The sequence below is a fragment of the Siniperca chuatsi genome, linkage group LG3 (assembly GCF_020085105.1).
Source record: "Siniperca chuatsi isolate FFG_IHB_CAS linkage group LG3, ASM2008510v1, whole genome shotgun sequence".
Lineage (NCBI taxonomy): Eukaryota > Metazoa > Chordata > Actinopteri > Centrarchiformes > Sinipercidae > Siniperca > Siniperca chuatsi.
The window spans coordinates 18,375,018-18,391,001 of NC_058044.1; the positions used below are offsets into that span (position 1 = coordinate 18,375,018).

Below are 15,984 nucleotides of genomic sequence, written 5' to 3' on the forward strand. Positions count from 1 at the left end.
AAACATTTGTTGTGGTACTTGTAGTACCAGATACTAAAACCACTGTAGAATTTTATCCAATGACAAACTTTGATGTTGTCCAGATCCGCAGGCTACACCTTTCTCTGTCCTCCTCAGCACCCAACAGACAGCCTGGCAGGCGTGCTGGCAGCCAAGCAGAATGGCAGTAGGCTGGCAGGCTTAGCCCGGGGCACCATCTCCTGCAGAGCCAACTCTGACCAGCTGGTCCAGGCTAACACCACAGAGTGAGCATGTACCACCGTATCAGTGGGGAGGTAGATGTTAGCTGTAGTCCAGACACCCTCACACCTAGAGCCTGACACCTACAGCAGTAAACCTGCACCGGTGAGATTTAGGTGAGAAGGCTCTGTCTGGTCTCTGACTTAACAGGTCGTCACATTTCTCCTGGCGTACCCTGTCACCATCCCAATTTCTTTTCAGAGAGTGCATGATGGACCCCTGTTTGCTCTCACTTGCTGATGCCAGATCTAGGAGCCTGATCCGCAGTCCAGTCTGGTCCAATCTACCATGACAGTTTAGCTCCAGCAGAGCCCCAAGCGGCTGAGGAAAATCTGGTAGCACTTCCTCCTCCAGCACTATTCAGCTAGTTAGTTAGCTTAACACTGTTTGGTCTACTTAGCTATAGCTATAGATACAGAGAGATACACAGAGATTCAGGTGTAAGAAGTGGACAGCATCAAAATAATCTAACCTGGGAATATTTGTTTTCAAGCCAATTACCATAAGGCACAAAGAACCATGATAAGCACCTCACAGGGTTAATTAACTTTTTCTACTGGTCTAGAAAAACATTTTTCAAAGTAAAACTTCTAAGTAAATGTGCAAAAACAGGCCCCAAGTCCTCCATCAATAATTCAGTTTCCCCTTGATACACCTTGATTGACCTGATATCGTTTGAGTTCCCCCCTCCTCCATCACGCACACCTCCCAACCATTTCCATGTCTGACAGTTAAAAGGCCTACACACACACAGAGAAAGAGCAGGCAGCTCATTGTGCATTTTAAAGCGCTAACTAGGCCACTTAGCACCCCGTGACGCTGATCTGATCCCCGAGGCGCTGAACTTGGCAGCAGGCCCTCCTCCTTTCGCTCCTTCCTTTCCCCTCGCCATGGGAACCAGGGCATCCTTAATGACGCAGGAGTGCTCCGCCGGATCCCACAATGCAAAGGGGGCTGACATCTGTCTTGCTAAGTGGTGCACTCTCTTGTGCACCTTGTTTGTTCAATCAACAACCCCTCCCCACTATGCCCATTTTCTTTTTTATCTGCCTTTTTTCATAAAAAAGACAAAAGATTGGAGAAGGAGGAGAGGTACAGAGTATGGAGAGAATAGACAGTGAGATAGTGAGATCATGACTCTCCCATCACCGCCATCATCACACACATACAACAGCGCAGTGGGCAGATTATTATAGATAGCAAGTGCACCATTGTGTAATGACAGAGATGGATGATTGAAAAACAGGGCAGGTTTCGTTATGAATCACTCAGATTCTGGCATTTTAAAAACAACCTTCTTCACTGTGAGGAATGAGAGTTGAAAAAGCAGAATTTGATCACTATCAGCACGGCTGTATGAGCCTCTCCACCTTCTGGATATTTAGAAAAAACAAGTGCCTGATTAAAAGTGGCCCCAATTCCTCATGGTTAAGACCTGGGCAAATATTTGTCCCATCAATCTTGGAAAATATAGCCATCAACCCAAGATGTTAATCACATGCTAATGGAATCCAAGGGACTCAATGCACCCCCGTAGTGCAATGAATGCTTTCACTTTTTCAGAAAGCCCACGTGAATGCAAATGACCATCTAAACAGTAATTTTGACAGCATGCCAAGGCAACGTAAAGAGCCCCCTTCTTTATGCTCCTCTGGGAATGTATATAGGCATGTGTGGGATGAGTTCACTTTACCAGGCCCAGGTGCCAGCATATAAATGAATAATGGGTTTTATGGGCCCTAAATGAAAAAAAGCACATACACACATAATCACACATGCCCACTCGCTCAAGTGCATCTGTTAGTGCAGGATGTTCAAATTCCCACAACTACACTGAAAAGAGATTGGACATGAGAATAGGTGGTTCCTATACATAATTCAGGGGTCCATGCTGAAACAATGATGTTTGCTCACTGCTAAGTACCCGTGCTCAATAGCTCATTTGCACTCTAGTTTGGTGCTTTTCGATGTAAGTGCTATGTGCTAAAAGTCGGTGGAACATGGCTTTTTAATAAAATATAGGAGCTGACACTTGAACGCTTGATTACGAGAGTGGGTGGAAAAAACAACAAATGCTCATCATGTTTTTACTTAAGCTTTGCAAACTAAATTGCATTTGTAAATCCAACAGTGTTGGCAGAAAACTAATTAGTTTCCAGGCAAAAGGAATTTGGACAAAGAGGACATTTTAATGACAATATTACAGATCACAATATTTCAGTTTAGATTAATCTAAACAAATTTTTTGAACATTATCACAAGTCCAGTGTGGACGGCTCCATCTGTTGCAACAGAAGATTGCATGACCAAAATATAGGTCATTTTGTCATCAATAAGTGGTGGAAGAAACCACCAGAATATTTTACTCTGAATTGCACATTCAGGCTCATAAACAAATACAAATAAACATACATACATATAAATATTGATTACAAGTGTCTAATTTTCACATGATTTATGGAAAATAAATGCATCTTGGCAGTGATTTGACAGAGAATATAGGTGTCAATCCAAATGAAAAACGTTACATGCCCTTCTATTCCCTTTTTTAAACTGTAGCAAATCAATGACAAAAACAAAAATGTCATGTATTTTTGTTACAACAGCTGTAACACAGCTACAGGTGCGTAGAAGCTGCAGCCTCAGCACTCTTTTCCTCACGGCTCGTCTCACACTTGCACTCCTCCACCACCATCACTCGCTTCTCCCGGACCTCGGCTCCACAGCGCAGGGGCACAGCCACAGTGTGAGCTTTGGATGGGGCGCAACGGGAGCAGGGGGCCCGGTGGTGAAGGGCCCATGTTCCAGTACCCAACGCTGCAAACTCCCCTTCGGATGGGACAAACAGGGAGCTGCACTGGCCGAAACACAGCTTGTTGTGCACTGTTACGGTGTCGCATCCGTCTGCTGTCACACGCTGGGGGGATGATAGAGAGGGGCAAGATCAGGCTAAACATCACAGCAATATTATCAGCATTAATTTACCTCTGAGAGTGTAAAAACCAACACTTCGTGTTTATGTAATTCCACACCATCACAGCTAATCCTCCACCAGAGTCATAATCAGCTTTATGAGTGAATAGACATCTCTCTTATTGCCACTGAAACATTGCTATTTTTTTTTTTATTTGACTGTGTAAAGTATCTGTTGTTTTAATGCTCTTCTGTATGTGTTGCACACACATCAATTTGGCAGAGAAAGGAAATAAAATCCTGGCATTAAACATGACATAAAAATCTCTTACCATCGTGAAAGGTACCGCTGCGCATGTCTGTTTAGTGTCCTTCAGGTTGACTGGCAGGGACATGGTCATCTTCTCTCCTTTATTTATGGCTCTCTGCCACATCTGCAGGCCTTGCCTCTTCTTTAGTTCCATGTCAGTGGGGCTTTTAGGTTGCAGGTGGTGTAGTGGACTCACTGGGGTCTTGGGGAGCGGGGCCGTGCCTGGACGCCCATGAGACAAGAAAGCAGGGAAGGACAATCTCGAGCTGAGGGAGGGAGCTCTTCTGGGGGTCAGTCCCCTTCTGAAGAACCCTGACTGGGCCAGGGCATGAGGGTCCAGCTGCACAACCTTAACTACTCCCTGGACAGGCTCATCTGGTCCGCTGCCAGATGATTCAAACTCGACTCTTGACCCTTTAACAATGTTGTCAAAAGTACTGTGAGGGAACATAAAAGCTACAGCTGTCCAACTTGACAAAAAGACGAGGCTGATTGGGAAAGCCATTCTTTGACACAAAAATAGAAATAGTAATTACGCAATTAATTTCTGCTGACTAAACAACTAAAAAGTTACAGCAAAAAAAAAATCTTTGTCTGGTGGTATGGTCCAAGGATCCAAATGGCAACCTTGCTGTCAGTGCTTTGTCAGTGTGATGGAGGGAGTCTTTTATATAGGTAGCTGCCAGTTCTCACCTGTGTTGTAACGCAAAGAAGGTGTCGCAATTCCCACACCAGACCAGACATCACACCAAGCTTAAAACTCCAGGTCGTGGATGGTTGCCAGACTGAGAGGATTTCAGTTTCAAGGTGAGCGTTAAAACCATGGTCATAAAAAAATAACATCTGAAGAGAGTGTTTGATCCTTGATGTTCTTAATAATGTAATCTGGGGCTGATTCCATGGAAACAGATTATTTCTAGCTATCAAATGTAGTTATTTAGATCACTTTTATTTATTTATAATGTTTTTAAATATAGAGTTGGGTGAAACATTACAGTAAAAACAACTGTGAACCTCCTGAAGAGCTTCAATGCTCCTTTGCATAGATTCTACACGTCCCTGTGCTACAGGAGGTATGAACACCATTCTTCCAAAAGATATTTCCTCATTTGTTGTTTTGATGATGGTGGTGGAGAGCGCTGCCTAACATCTAAAAAAATCTCCCATTGGTGTTCGGTGGTTGAGATCCTGTGACTGTGAAGGCCATAGCATATGGCTCACATCCTTTTCATACACAACATGCAGCAATTATATTCCATTATATTCCTTTAAAGCCGCAATCAACAATTTCTTTAGCATTCTGCATACTAGTAATTACAGATTATTTGAAATTTCTTTTCAGCACCATCAGAAAAATGCAGAATATGCTCAAAACATGCACAGAGGGAATTTTATTCATGCTCAGCTTGCAGATGAGTGACCAAACAACAGCAAATTTGATGTAGGGGATAAATGTTTTACTAAACTAAAACTATTTTGTGTCCCAGCCCATAGCTTCAGAAAGAAAGATAGTTAAAGATGCTATCTAGTCAACAATAGAACACCTCTTATTCAGCAGGTGTTCCTGTTACATTTGGCTGTAAAGCAATAATGATTTTATGTTCTCTTCTGTAAACAAGCTGTCTCCTGTTCATTTATTCCCACACGCACCTTCTCAGCCTCTCCCTTGACGTCCCATAATTACACCATTAGACTTCAGTGTGCTCTGTCACCCGTGACCTGATCACAGACAGGCTGTTGAAGGCCAACTGGCTGACAATGTTATAATAGAGAGGGTGTTTGACTTTCTCATAGAGACCTTGGTATTAAGAGGCACTTTTCCTCATTGCCTCTTCTCCACATCTCTTTCCCATCCGCTAATTAACATTATGGTGCAGATAGATGCAAGAATGGGAAGGCTAAATTTTAATCTGACTTTCTCATCACACTGACCTGGGAGATTCACACACTGGTTGGTGAGGTCTATAGTTCCAACTTTATTGAGCAATTGCAATATTAGTAGTAATGTAGAATGTGTGAGGATGTGTTCAGCATTAATATTCATCTAGCTGCAGAATAAATGTTTTCCACAAGAGGGCAGAGTTTACAAAGTATTATCTCCCCTGCTTATCTAACTGCTCTCTCACTATTTAAGATGTTCTGAATGAACTATGGATGACATTTAAAAAAAAGTTGTAATACCACCTTGTTTCTCACACACACTTATAGGAGATTACAGGTTTACTGTTTTTCAGCAAAAGACTGTATTGAAATGTTACCTTCCTTCTTTTTTTTACGTTGCAAGGCCTCAGTGATACATTTGTAAAAATGAATGTCTCTACAGCAGCTTCTCACTGGGGTTTAACACAGTTCAATGTGGTAGTTGTTGTCTTCAAAATTATGATGAATCCTGTTTTCAGAAAAGGGCAAACTGTTTTGTTTATTCAGTCATGTCTTTTGTGAAAAACTGAAAAAAGGGTCAAACACCTTCTTTCTCTCAGGATTATTAACTTTATTTTGCACAACTTCCTGCTTCTGCTGCTGATGTAGCCAAGATAAATAAAGTCAATTAAACCAGATAAAAAGCATGCATGGTGTAAAGTATACAGTACAAGTACGAAACTGCTCAGGAAACTATTGAACCTGTGAGCTGTGTCCAGATTCTCGGGTTGGATACTCTAAAGGAAAAGGCCCACGAAGGAGGAACTGTCAAAAGACAGGACTGGACAGGCCTGCCTCATCAGCGCACTTCTTTGCAACTACTTGCTTGTACAGCAAAGAAGAGAACAGCAGGGCCATGTTCATAGTGCTGTTACTGAAGAGCTGGACACATTCTGTGGCTATACTGGATTTAAAAGTTGGTTTTACCCCGGGCAAAGATGTTCTTATCCTGGGCAGACAGTTAACACCTGTGAGATGTTGAAAATACCTTTGAAGACGCAAACAGATGCCAGATAACGGGTTCGTATTTCCCCCCTAAGGTTTAGGCTGAAAAGTCTATGGAGTAACGTTAAGAGCGCAGAGGCCACAAATGGGGCTATGTTGCCACGGAGCAGTGTGACTTATTACACCCAAATATGTTTATAATTGAAAATGTTTAATCCACCCAGTTGGGCAGTCTGTGTTACCACTGTTCCATCAGTCAAGTAATTTTTAATTTCGCTCCTTTTTTTTTGCTAATTGAAGCTCATTTAGTTCCTAATTCCTTAGGTTATATAAGGTCTGATGGAAAGTGATGTATCCTTTGATAATGTTGCCCTTGCCTTTACACATTACACTACTACAGTTTCAAAAGTAGTTGACAGTGAAGTGACAGTGAGAGGGCAATGTCACAACTCAGAGAATTTACCTTCAAGTTTCTCATTTGACCAGTTTTCTAACATTTTGTTTAGAAAATAAGTTTTCTTTTTGTCTTGTTTTGCTGCGGTTGCAGTCTGTTGTGATGTGTTAACACTGCACTTTTTAAACAGCAGTTTCTCAGTCTCCTGTCGATGACTTGGTGTAACTCAGCAAACTCCAAGAATATCTTTAAATACTGATTTGTTGAGTTATCTGAGGACAAAGACTGAGAAATATACAACAAAGTAACATTAAAAGCTCAAGCAATGATTGTAATCCTTATGTCGAAATTCTATATGTCTTGATAGATAAAATAAATGCCAAAACACATGAATGTACAGCTGAGCATTTTTATTCTTATGAGCTTTATGTTTTGATTTTTACTTCCATTATAATCTATAAAATCTAAAAATCTAAACATATAAGCAAAGCAAAGATGAATTAATGATACTTTAAACATTCATTGTAAACAATGGTAAATACATAAAACACATGCTGTGTTGGGAAGAGTTTCATTATACTGTATGTAATCATATTGGTGAACAAATAATAGATGACTGCGTTTAAATAAGTGTCAGTGTGTACCCTAGTTACCATGAAAGCACTTTGAATAGATATGTAACATGAAACCTGAGAGGGACAGCATTTTTCTGTTTGTAATAAATTATACAAATTATACAAAACATACATATAGGTATGAAGTGCCACAAGGCTGGCTCACATCTTATCTTGACTTCACTTTTATGCTTTAGGAAATGAACAGACCTTAACTCTGCCTGACCCAGAGATAAACAATATGAAGCATAGTCCCATGTTGCATTTGACTGCAGTTCAAACTGTTTTATGATGACAGTAAGAGAGGTAAGACAAATCTGCAAGGGGTAAATCTGTTGCTTCAGCAGCCAGCAGTGAGCACACATTAAACTTCACTAACTAGACCCCACTTAACACACACACACTGTAATCAGTCATGTTTGATGTAAACTGTCTTGTAATGTAGCAGCAATTAACCTGAAGAAATGTCATTTACTTATATTGCATAAAGCAAATCAAAGCAGCTCTGACAATAAGGCTAGACCATATGCAACACAAACCTTTCCATCCCTCCATGCAATTTAATAGCTGTTCATTCATATTATTTATTGTTGAGGACCAACCCTGTAAACTTTGCAACTGTACAATGACCTGCCACAAGTATCCCACAACACACAGGCTGTTGAGGGATTTGATGAAAATCTAATGAGCTACAAAAATGAGTCTGTTTGTGAATGGAAGGATTGATGTGAAAAACTAATGGACTCTGTGACCAATCAGTGCCATAAAACCACGTGCCTCCTTGTCTTACTCAGCATATGCAGATAAAATGTCGGTAGTTCCTTGAAATAAAAAGAAAAGCAACTGAGAGGCTAGAAGCAAGACAGTGTGGCCTGTAAACAAATATTTGAACTTCAGCTCATGATTTTGAAAATCTGCGAAACAGATGAGAGTTTCTCTTTTAAATCACTTTTTCCACATTTAAACCTGCATTAACTGATTTTTTGGCCACATGGGGGCAGTGGAAACAAGCTGTTAACACATTGCTGACATTTTACCACCTTATAAAGATGATATGGCGAATGTGCTAGTTGCTTCTTTACCCATGCATCTGACAAGGAGCAACATTAGCATTCAGTCGTGTTTCTGGCCACCTGAATGTAGGTCCTAAACGCAACCTCCACTCTGTTTTTGGTGTACATTAACCCCTGAAAACAATTGCTGTCTCTTTAGCTGCTAAATGCTCCACTATGTTCACCAGCTAGTCTCTAACTGTGTCTGTTGGCTGTTTGGTGATGAGCAGGTGGTGTACAGTGTTTTAGAGCTTTTTCACTGAAAACAGCTGCCTGCTGAGGCCAAAAACGATTATGAGAGTGGAGTGAACCAACACAGTAAAGTTACAGGCCTAAGTATGACTTGTGTTGGAAGTCCACTGAAAATTTATTTTGACTTTTTCTTATGACTAAATGTTTTTTTCCAAAGCATGCATTAGATTGTTGAAGGCACCACGTCTTCCAGTCAATCATTCCTAGCCAATTTGGTTTGGAGTTATTGTACAACATATGGGTTAATATAATACTAATATGACTGAAGACAGAGTTAGTGAAAGTACTTTTATTGTTGATGTTGATATGTATTTTGTAGTGGTGTGATAACTTGTGATTGTTGCGAGCTTATCTTCAATAATAACAATAACTTAATGGCGTCAGAAAAAGGCAGCAACACTGGTGGAAAATTCCTTACTTAATTGAAATAAACTTTTTCTGGAATGATCATCTATTCACAGGCCTACAGTTTAAATTTGCACATGTGGTGCTTTAGTTATTTGTTCATACTTTGTTCAGTCTAGAATCCATTTCATGTGGGTGACAAATGTACCATTATTATCTGACATAGTTTTACTTTTAATCTTGATAGACCTAAACAAGCAGGCATTTGCATATAACATGTTTACCAAATTAAAATATGAAAAGGTGCCTATGAAAATATGGCAAAGCAGACCAGAATCAATGTATAAATAATAATAAGAAGAACAAATCAAGATTGTGATATTTATTATTTCAACATGATCAAAAATACAAAAATAAATCCGCAGAGCCTTTCTGCCCTGTGCATCATCACATATTAGCTATATGTATCAGCACATACAATATCAGCTGATGGCAGCCCTTCTTAAAACATACTGTAAATAAATCACAGTATAAGTGTGCGCAGATAAAATTGTGAAACTAAGAACACATTTGCTCCATAACTCTCCATCTTTTAATGCTCTACATGCCAATAACATAATTTAGAACATTAAAAGTCTGTCTGTTGATCTGTCTGTAAAACTTTATACATAGAAAACTGCTTAAAAGTAAAATGTCTCCACCAGTTACAATGTTGTTATCTCATCCTAAACAGGAAACGCTACGCCTTGTTGCCAATCTGCTTGTAGAGAACCATCGAAACCACCATGGCAGCAATCTGTAAAGACAACAGTTCATCAACACATCATCTGAACACAGTGTAATGGATCTGAAATGCAGGTTATAGACTGTACAAGTTGAAAAAACTCTGTGGGATATATTTTGTAGCATTACAGATTTGTGAAAAAGCCATGCACTGCATCACAACTATTTTCATGTTTATTAGGTAAATAAATTACAAAGACATAAGGCTTCATAACAGCCTATATTTAGGGTTCATGAGATGATAAAAGTCTACTGGACCATCCTTTATTACATTCTGCTGTGTGTTGTGGTAACAGGACAAATTGTGGGTTAAAGTGGCCCCAATGAGATGACAGTGCACATTTCTGGCTTGCCACAAATTTAAAAAAAATGTTCCAACAAAGAAATCACTGAAACTCTTTCCTCTTACTCTAAAAGTCAACTTATGCTTGAGGTAATAGCCTTCCACTGGTGTGACACCAAAGCCAGGAATCCTTAGTGGCCTCGACCTCATATAACAAGTAATGAAACTCAAAATATTAATCAAAATCTGTTGAATTTGTTTTTCAAAATAACTCAACATATATTATGACCTTAACTTATCCTGCAATTACTGATATTTTTAGGCCACTTGGGGGCAGCAGAAACAAGTTGTGAGAAACACCTTTCAAGTTGATATGGCAAATTTGTTAGCAAACAGTTGCTTATTTACACGTCCAGCAGTTACAGAACATCATTCATTTGGAGTCGTGTTTCAGGCCACCTCATGAATAATGAATGTTCTCTCTCCATTTAGCTCTGCTTACCAACTTCTGAGGGAAATATCTGGCCGTTTAGCTGCTAAATGCTCCACTATGTTCACCAGCTAGTTGCTAACTGTGTCTGTCTGCTGTTTGGTGCTGAGCAGGTGGTGTACAGAGAGTTTATCAGAGCTTTTTTCACTTAAAAACAGCTGCCTGCTGCTGAGAGTAGTGAGACACAGCACTCTTCTGTAAAGAACCTGTTTGACATCGTTTTCTGTACCTCTAGAGCAGCGATTCCTAGAGCCACAGCTGCAATGATCACAGCGTTGTCCTCTATCAGCTGCAGCAGCTTGTTAAAGCAGCCATCAATCATCTGGAGGAAAAACAGCAGGTATTATCTGAGATAAGGAATGACTGTTTCACTTCACTTCACTTCACTCACTTCATCACAATTAATGGTTTTGTTGCTAACATGCATAAAGTCAAACCAAAACAAACTTGGTCTCATACCGAAAGATGTGCTATGTTTTTGTTGCATATACCCTCGGTGATGGTCGCATTGCAGCATGTGTGTGGATAAGCATTTCCTCCATGGTCATTGTAAAAAGGGGAGCCGTCAAAATCTGTGTAGTTCTGGAATCCACAGCACTTAAACTAGAATGAAACATTACAGTGTTATCCCAAAGTTTAACAAAAACAATTCAATAGTCTGCTGTGCTGCTATAGTGTGGACAGAGGTATGGACTGTTCAATTAGGAAAATATTTTGTAAAAAGTAGTGGTTTTTTTTTTTTTACGTTTTTACACATTCTCATGAAATTTGGTAAAAGAAGACAATTTTGGTCATCAGCATAGGATTATTATTTTTTTCACCATAACAAAGAAACAGTTTGTGTTTTTACTGTAAAGCCTAAGAGTAGGCTACATGTTCAAGAAATCAAATAATTGTTAGTGTTGGCTGGGGTGTATGCTCAAAGAGCCACTACCTTCGTCTCAAAAGTTGAATCAAATGATTGCATGTGATCATAGAGATGTGTCAGACATCTCAGGGCTGAAATTCACTTAAAAAATAAATTAAAAATACAGTACCTCCTCCATGGTGGCGTTCCAGAGAGAGGTCAGACTTTCACTGCTTCCGTAGTCCTTTTCAATGCTTTTTTTAACGTCATCCTCCAGACTCTGAAGAAGCTCCTCAGCCTGAGAAGGACAAGTTGACAATCATTGTACTTGGTCCATTTAATTCAATTCAATTCAATTTTATTTATATAGCGCCAATTCATAACAGAAGTTATCTCATTGCACTTTTCCTATAAAGCAGGTCTAGACCGTACTCTATATAATATTAATTACAGAGACCCAACAAATCCCACCATGAGCTGGCATTTGGCGACAGTGGCAAGGAAAAACTTCCTTTAAGAGGCAGAAACCTTGGACAGAACCAGACTCAATGGTGGGCAGCCATCCATTTAAGCAAAGTTCTTCAGGGTTTTTCAAGTTGCTAAATCTGACCGCTGGCAATTATATGAAGATCCTGTTCTGCTTTTCAGAGCCACTTACCAAATCCTGGAAGACGAACAGCATCACAGCTCCTGCAACCTCGATGAGGAAGATAATCAGCACAATACTGAAGAACTGAATGGGGAGAAAATGATAAATGACGCAGTTAAACAGTTGATTGGTAGCAGCGTTGTATATCCATAAAATCAAGTCTCACCAACAGAGTGAGAAACAGGCCTGGACAAAGAATATTTAAGCAGATGTTAAGTCAGTAGAAAGACATTAAACACTGCAGGGATCAAACCTAAAGCTACATGCTAAAATATTTTACAGCTTCCCCTCAGAGCCACCATATTCATACTGAATGAGAAGGCATTCTTCTTGACTTCACTGGTGAAATAACCATCTAACATTTCAACATTTACTGTTACCAGAATTCACATTTCATGTCCAAATAGTCTCACATATAACGGTAGCTCTCTCTGCTCTCTAGTTATAAGTTAAATATATATTTTTATTTCAAAAGAGGGAGGTTTATGTCATTTTGAACAGACCTCACACTACCACAAATCAGGCTTTAATTAAATCAGATCATTTAAATTTTTTCAACAATGAAAATTGTGGCATTATGTCAAACATAGGGAACCAGACATGTTACTGTCTTCAAAACATAAGTAAGCAATAATAACAATAGTAATTTTACTCTACAAACTTTTCTAAAAATGACACAAAGGTGTGCCTTTTTGAATTAATTCATTCAGTCTGTTTAGCTCTTGGGCTGAAATTCACCTATCAAACATGGCTCACCGTCAGCAGCATACACCTGCTCTCCTTGACAGCTCCGCAGCAGCCCAGGAAGCCAATGACCAGCAGCACAGCACCCACTGCGATGAGCAGGTAGCTGACGTACACCAGCTGGGATAACCCAGACGGAGCGCCCTCCAAGTTATCTAGTAAACCCATCAGAGAACCACTGTCCACCTTCACCCACACTCCCACACCCAGGATGGCTGCACCTGCAAACTGCATGATGGGGAAGGAAAGAACGTAGAGTAAGAATATAACAGAGAGAGAGAGAGAATGCAAGGACATGGTATTAAAGCATGGAGAAACAATGGTAAAATATTGAAAAGATACAGCACAGTAGGGATGACATGATGAAAGGAGTAACATTTTTAGCCAATAGGAAATTAAGAGAAATTGCTAAAAGGCATGTTGAGTTGTACAATAAGAGAGTTTATGCTCAATATTTTGCTAAAAAATCTTGAACTAGCGATATGAGAGGTCATTAGCAGGTGAGCAGGAGTTCAGCCTGAGAATTATTTAGAATAGGTTATGTTTTTTTCAAAGAATAGTTCAACATTTTTGGAAACACGCTTATTCGCTTTCTTGCCGATGAGAAGATTGATACAACCCTCATGATTGTGCGATAATTATCAAGCTATAGCTAGCAGCGGGTTAGCTTAGCTAAGCATAAAGTCTGGAAACGGGGAAACAGCTAGCGTGAGTCTGTTCAACATTAACTAAATCCACCTACTAGCACCTCTAAAGCTCACTAATAAACACGTTATATCTTATTTGTTTAATCCGTACAAAAACGAAGTGTAAAAATTACAATTTGTGGTTTTATGGTGGGTTATGTGCCGGACTATTTCTTGGCTGGGTGCAGTGACTTCCTGGAGTCTTGTCAGTTGCCAGGCAACCAGTGAAGACTCCATTAGTGAGTGATTAGTTAGCTCTAGAGGTGCTGGATTTTGTTACATTCTGATAGGTTAGCTGTTTCCCCCTGTTTCCAGTCTTTATGGTGAGCTAACTGTAGCTTCATCTTTAACATACAGACATGAGACTGGTACCGACCTTCTTGTATAACTCTCAGCACGAAAATGAATAAGTGTATTTTCTAAAATGTCAAACTGTTCCTTTCAGCTATCACTGAATATAGGAAGTGTATGTTTTTTTCAGGTTTAGCTGTAAAGGAGAATATTATACAAAGCCAGAGGAAATAGCTTGCACTCTCTGATACATTACTGTCTGTAATGTGGGCTCTGTAGTCTGTTTTCTTGTGAGACCAGGCCTACATGAAATAGAGCTACACAGCAGAAACAGAAAATTAGTTGTTACTTACAAAGATGCCGCCATTGAAGATAAACATCATAATTTTGAGAAAGCCGGAGCAACACATTTTGGCAGATTTCTTTTCTTCACACTGTTAAAAAAAGAGAGGAAAATCAGTGATATGGAGATGGCTTACAACACAAAGAAGCACCAACATGGGTCAAATAGCATTTGCTTTGGTTATATATTAACCACAGTAACTGGCAGGAAAACTGAAGGGGTCTTAATCTCCTTTAAAAGTGTTTCATGCTGACGTAATCCAAGGTTTTGGTTGATGTGTGAGAAAAGTTACTTGTTCATATCCACACTTATACGTTATATTTTGCCTTGCCTCCAAGTTATTTTAAGGATTACCAAGCAGACATTTGAGTCACATGATACGCTTGCGCTTCCTCTTAGCACATAGGCCTCCATCTGGTACAGAGGGGGAAAATTCACTTCCTCCAGCTGTGAACTTTTGTACTCTTCATCATAAAACTGTATGAGCAGTTTTACAGTACTTTGGCACCACACTGTAACCATATATATATATATATATATATATATATATATATATATATATATATCAGCAGAGACTTAAAATGTATTTTCTATTTTTGTGCCATGTAAATTATGGAAATGTTGTCATAATCCAGCTACAATTAACAAAATGTCCTCTGATGAGTTTATGATTAATGGTAAAGCCAAGGTATCTTATCAACTTACTGGTAAGTCACACTGCAAGAACCATAAAACACGCACACCTTTTCTCCAACCTTGCACAACTTTAAATCCGTCTGTTCTCTGTATTAGAAACATGCGATCAGTTTTATAGTTATTGATCCTTCTTGCCGTCCTTATAGCAGCTTTGACAATAAAGCAACAGTTACCTTGTTTTCAAGAGGCAATAAAATGCTTCCATAACACCAATAAAATCACATGGTTTATTTGAATACATTTAATGGAAGCCGTGAGGCAGCAAAAAAGGACAAATAACAGTTTTTAATGCAACGTGAAAAGTCAGAGACACTTTTAAGGTTTCTACATCACCTGTGTTAAATGTAACCACAAAAGGAACTAGTTTCCTCTGCTGTGTAGCATCAAAGTTTTTTGGTTTTCACATATATTGTTAAAGAGAACTGAGTTGGACGATACTTGGCTTATTCGGTCTGTTGGTAGTTATAATATAGCGTTATTATTACAAGTGAACCCATTTAAATATGACAACTATTGACAACAAGTGACAATACTCAGATATTACTAAGCAATGGACATCAGGTAAACCTTTGATTATGAGGGAAATATGAGAACATCAGTTATCAAACACAAAGTTCAGCACTTTGTTCCCCTACCTTTCTCTCTTGCAAAAACATACTGGATCATGTCATATGTTCATTCTCTATTATATGTTTTTAAGTGGGTTTAGATTAAAAATAAAATGTTTTTACTTGTTGATCATAGAGTTGGATATTTTAATTAAAAGTATGGTAAAAGCATGAAGCTCCTACCTAGTGATGTCTGTCTGTCCACTGAGGTCTGATCAACGAGGAGTGTCTACACAACAAGGCTTTCACATGCCCTTTTATCTTCTCGCAGGTTTCACACACACACACACACACATACACATACACACACACACACTCAAACACACACACAGAAGGGAACCATAGAGTTCATGCCCTACACGTCACCAACTTTGCTTTTGGAATAAGCAACATTTCCTGGTGGCCAAAGTCTGTCCAAAAATAGAACAGAAACTTTTATGAGCAGAAACTTTAAAACCAATTCATGGTCAAAAGAAAAATATTGATGTTCATTAATGATTTATTACATTTAACACAAAACTCAATAACAGTGGAACATTTCAGAAAGAGGGGAAATCCAAGGAATTAAATAATTTAATG

General features: G+C 39.2%; 2 protein-coding genes across 3 annotated transcripts; both read right to left on the reverse strand.

Annotated features, from left to right (window-relative positions):
• Positions 1 to 1,922: 1,922 nt before the first annotated feature.
• On the reverse strand, positions 1,923 to 4,275 carry dand5 (DAN domain family, member 5). Its single transcript, XM_044188978.1, has 2 exons — positions 3,486 to 4,275; positions 1,923 to 3,157 (listed from the first exon to the last, which is right to left on the reverse strand). The coding sequence occupies exons 1-2, from the start codon at positions 3,966 to 3,968 to the stop codon at positions 2,858 to 2,860; spliced, it is 783 nt and encodes a 260-aa protein (XP_044044913.1). The 5' UTR covers positions 3,969 to 4,275; the 3' UTR covers positions 1,923 to 2,857.
• Positions 4,276 to 9,352: 5,077 nt separating this feature from the next.
• Positions 9,353 to 15,701, reverse strand: LOC122872894 (tetraspanin-1-like). Of its 2 annotated transcripts, none has more exons than XM_044188981.1 (8): positions 15,589 to 15,701; positions 14,112 to 14,192; positions 12,794 to 13,009; positions 12,047 to 12,121; positions 11,579 to 11,686; positions 11,001 to 11,144; positions 10,771 to 10,863; positions 9,353 to 9,781 (listed from the first exon to the last, which is right to left on the reverse strand). In XM_044188981.1, the coding sequence occupies exons 2-8, from the start codon at positions 14,166 to 14,168 to the stop codon at positions 9,725 to 9,727; spliced, it is 750 nt and encodes a 249-aa protein (XP_044044916.1). In that variant the 5' UTR covers positions 14,169 to 14,192; positions 15,589 to 15,701; the 3' UTR covers positions 9,353 to 9,724. The 2 variants fall into 2 exon arrangements, with proteins under 2 accessions (XP_044044916.1, XP_044044915.1); XM_044188980.1 differs by lacking the exon at positions 15,589 to 15,701 and adding an exon at positions 14,807 to 14,914.
• Positions 15,702 to 15,984: the final 283 nt, after the last annotated feature.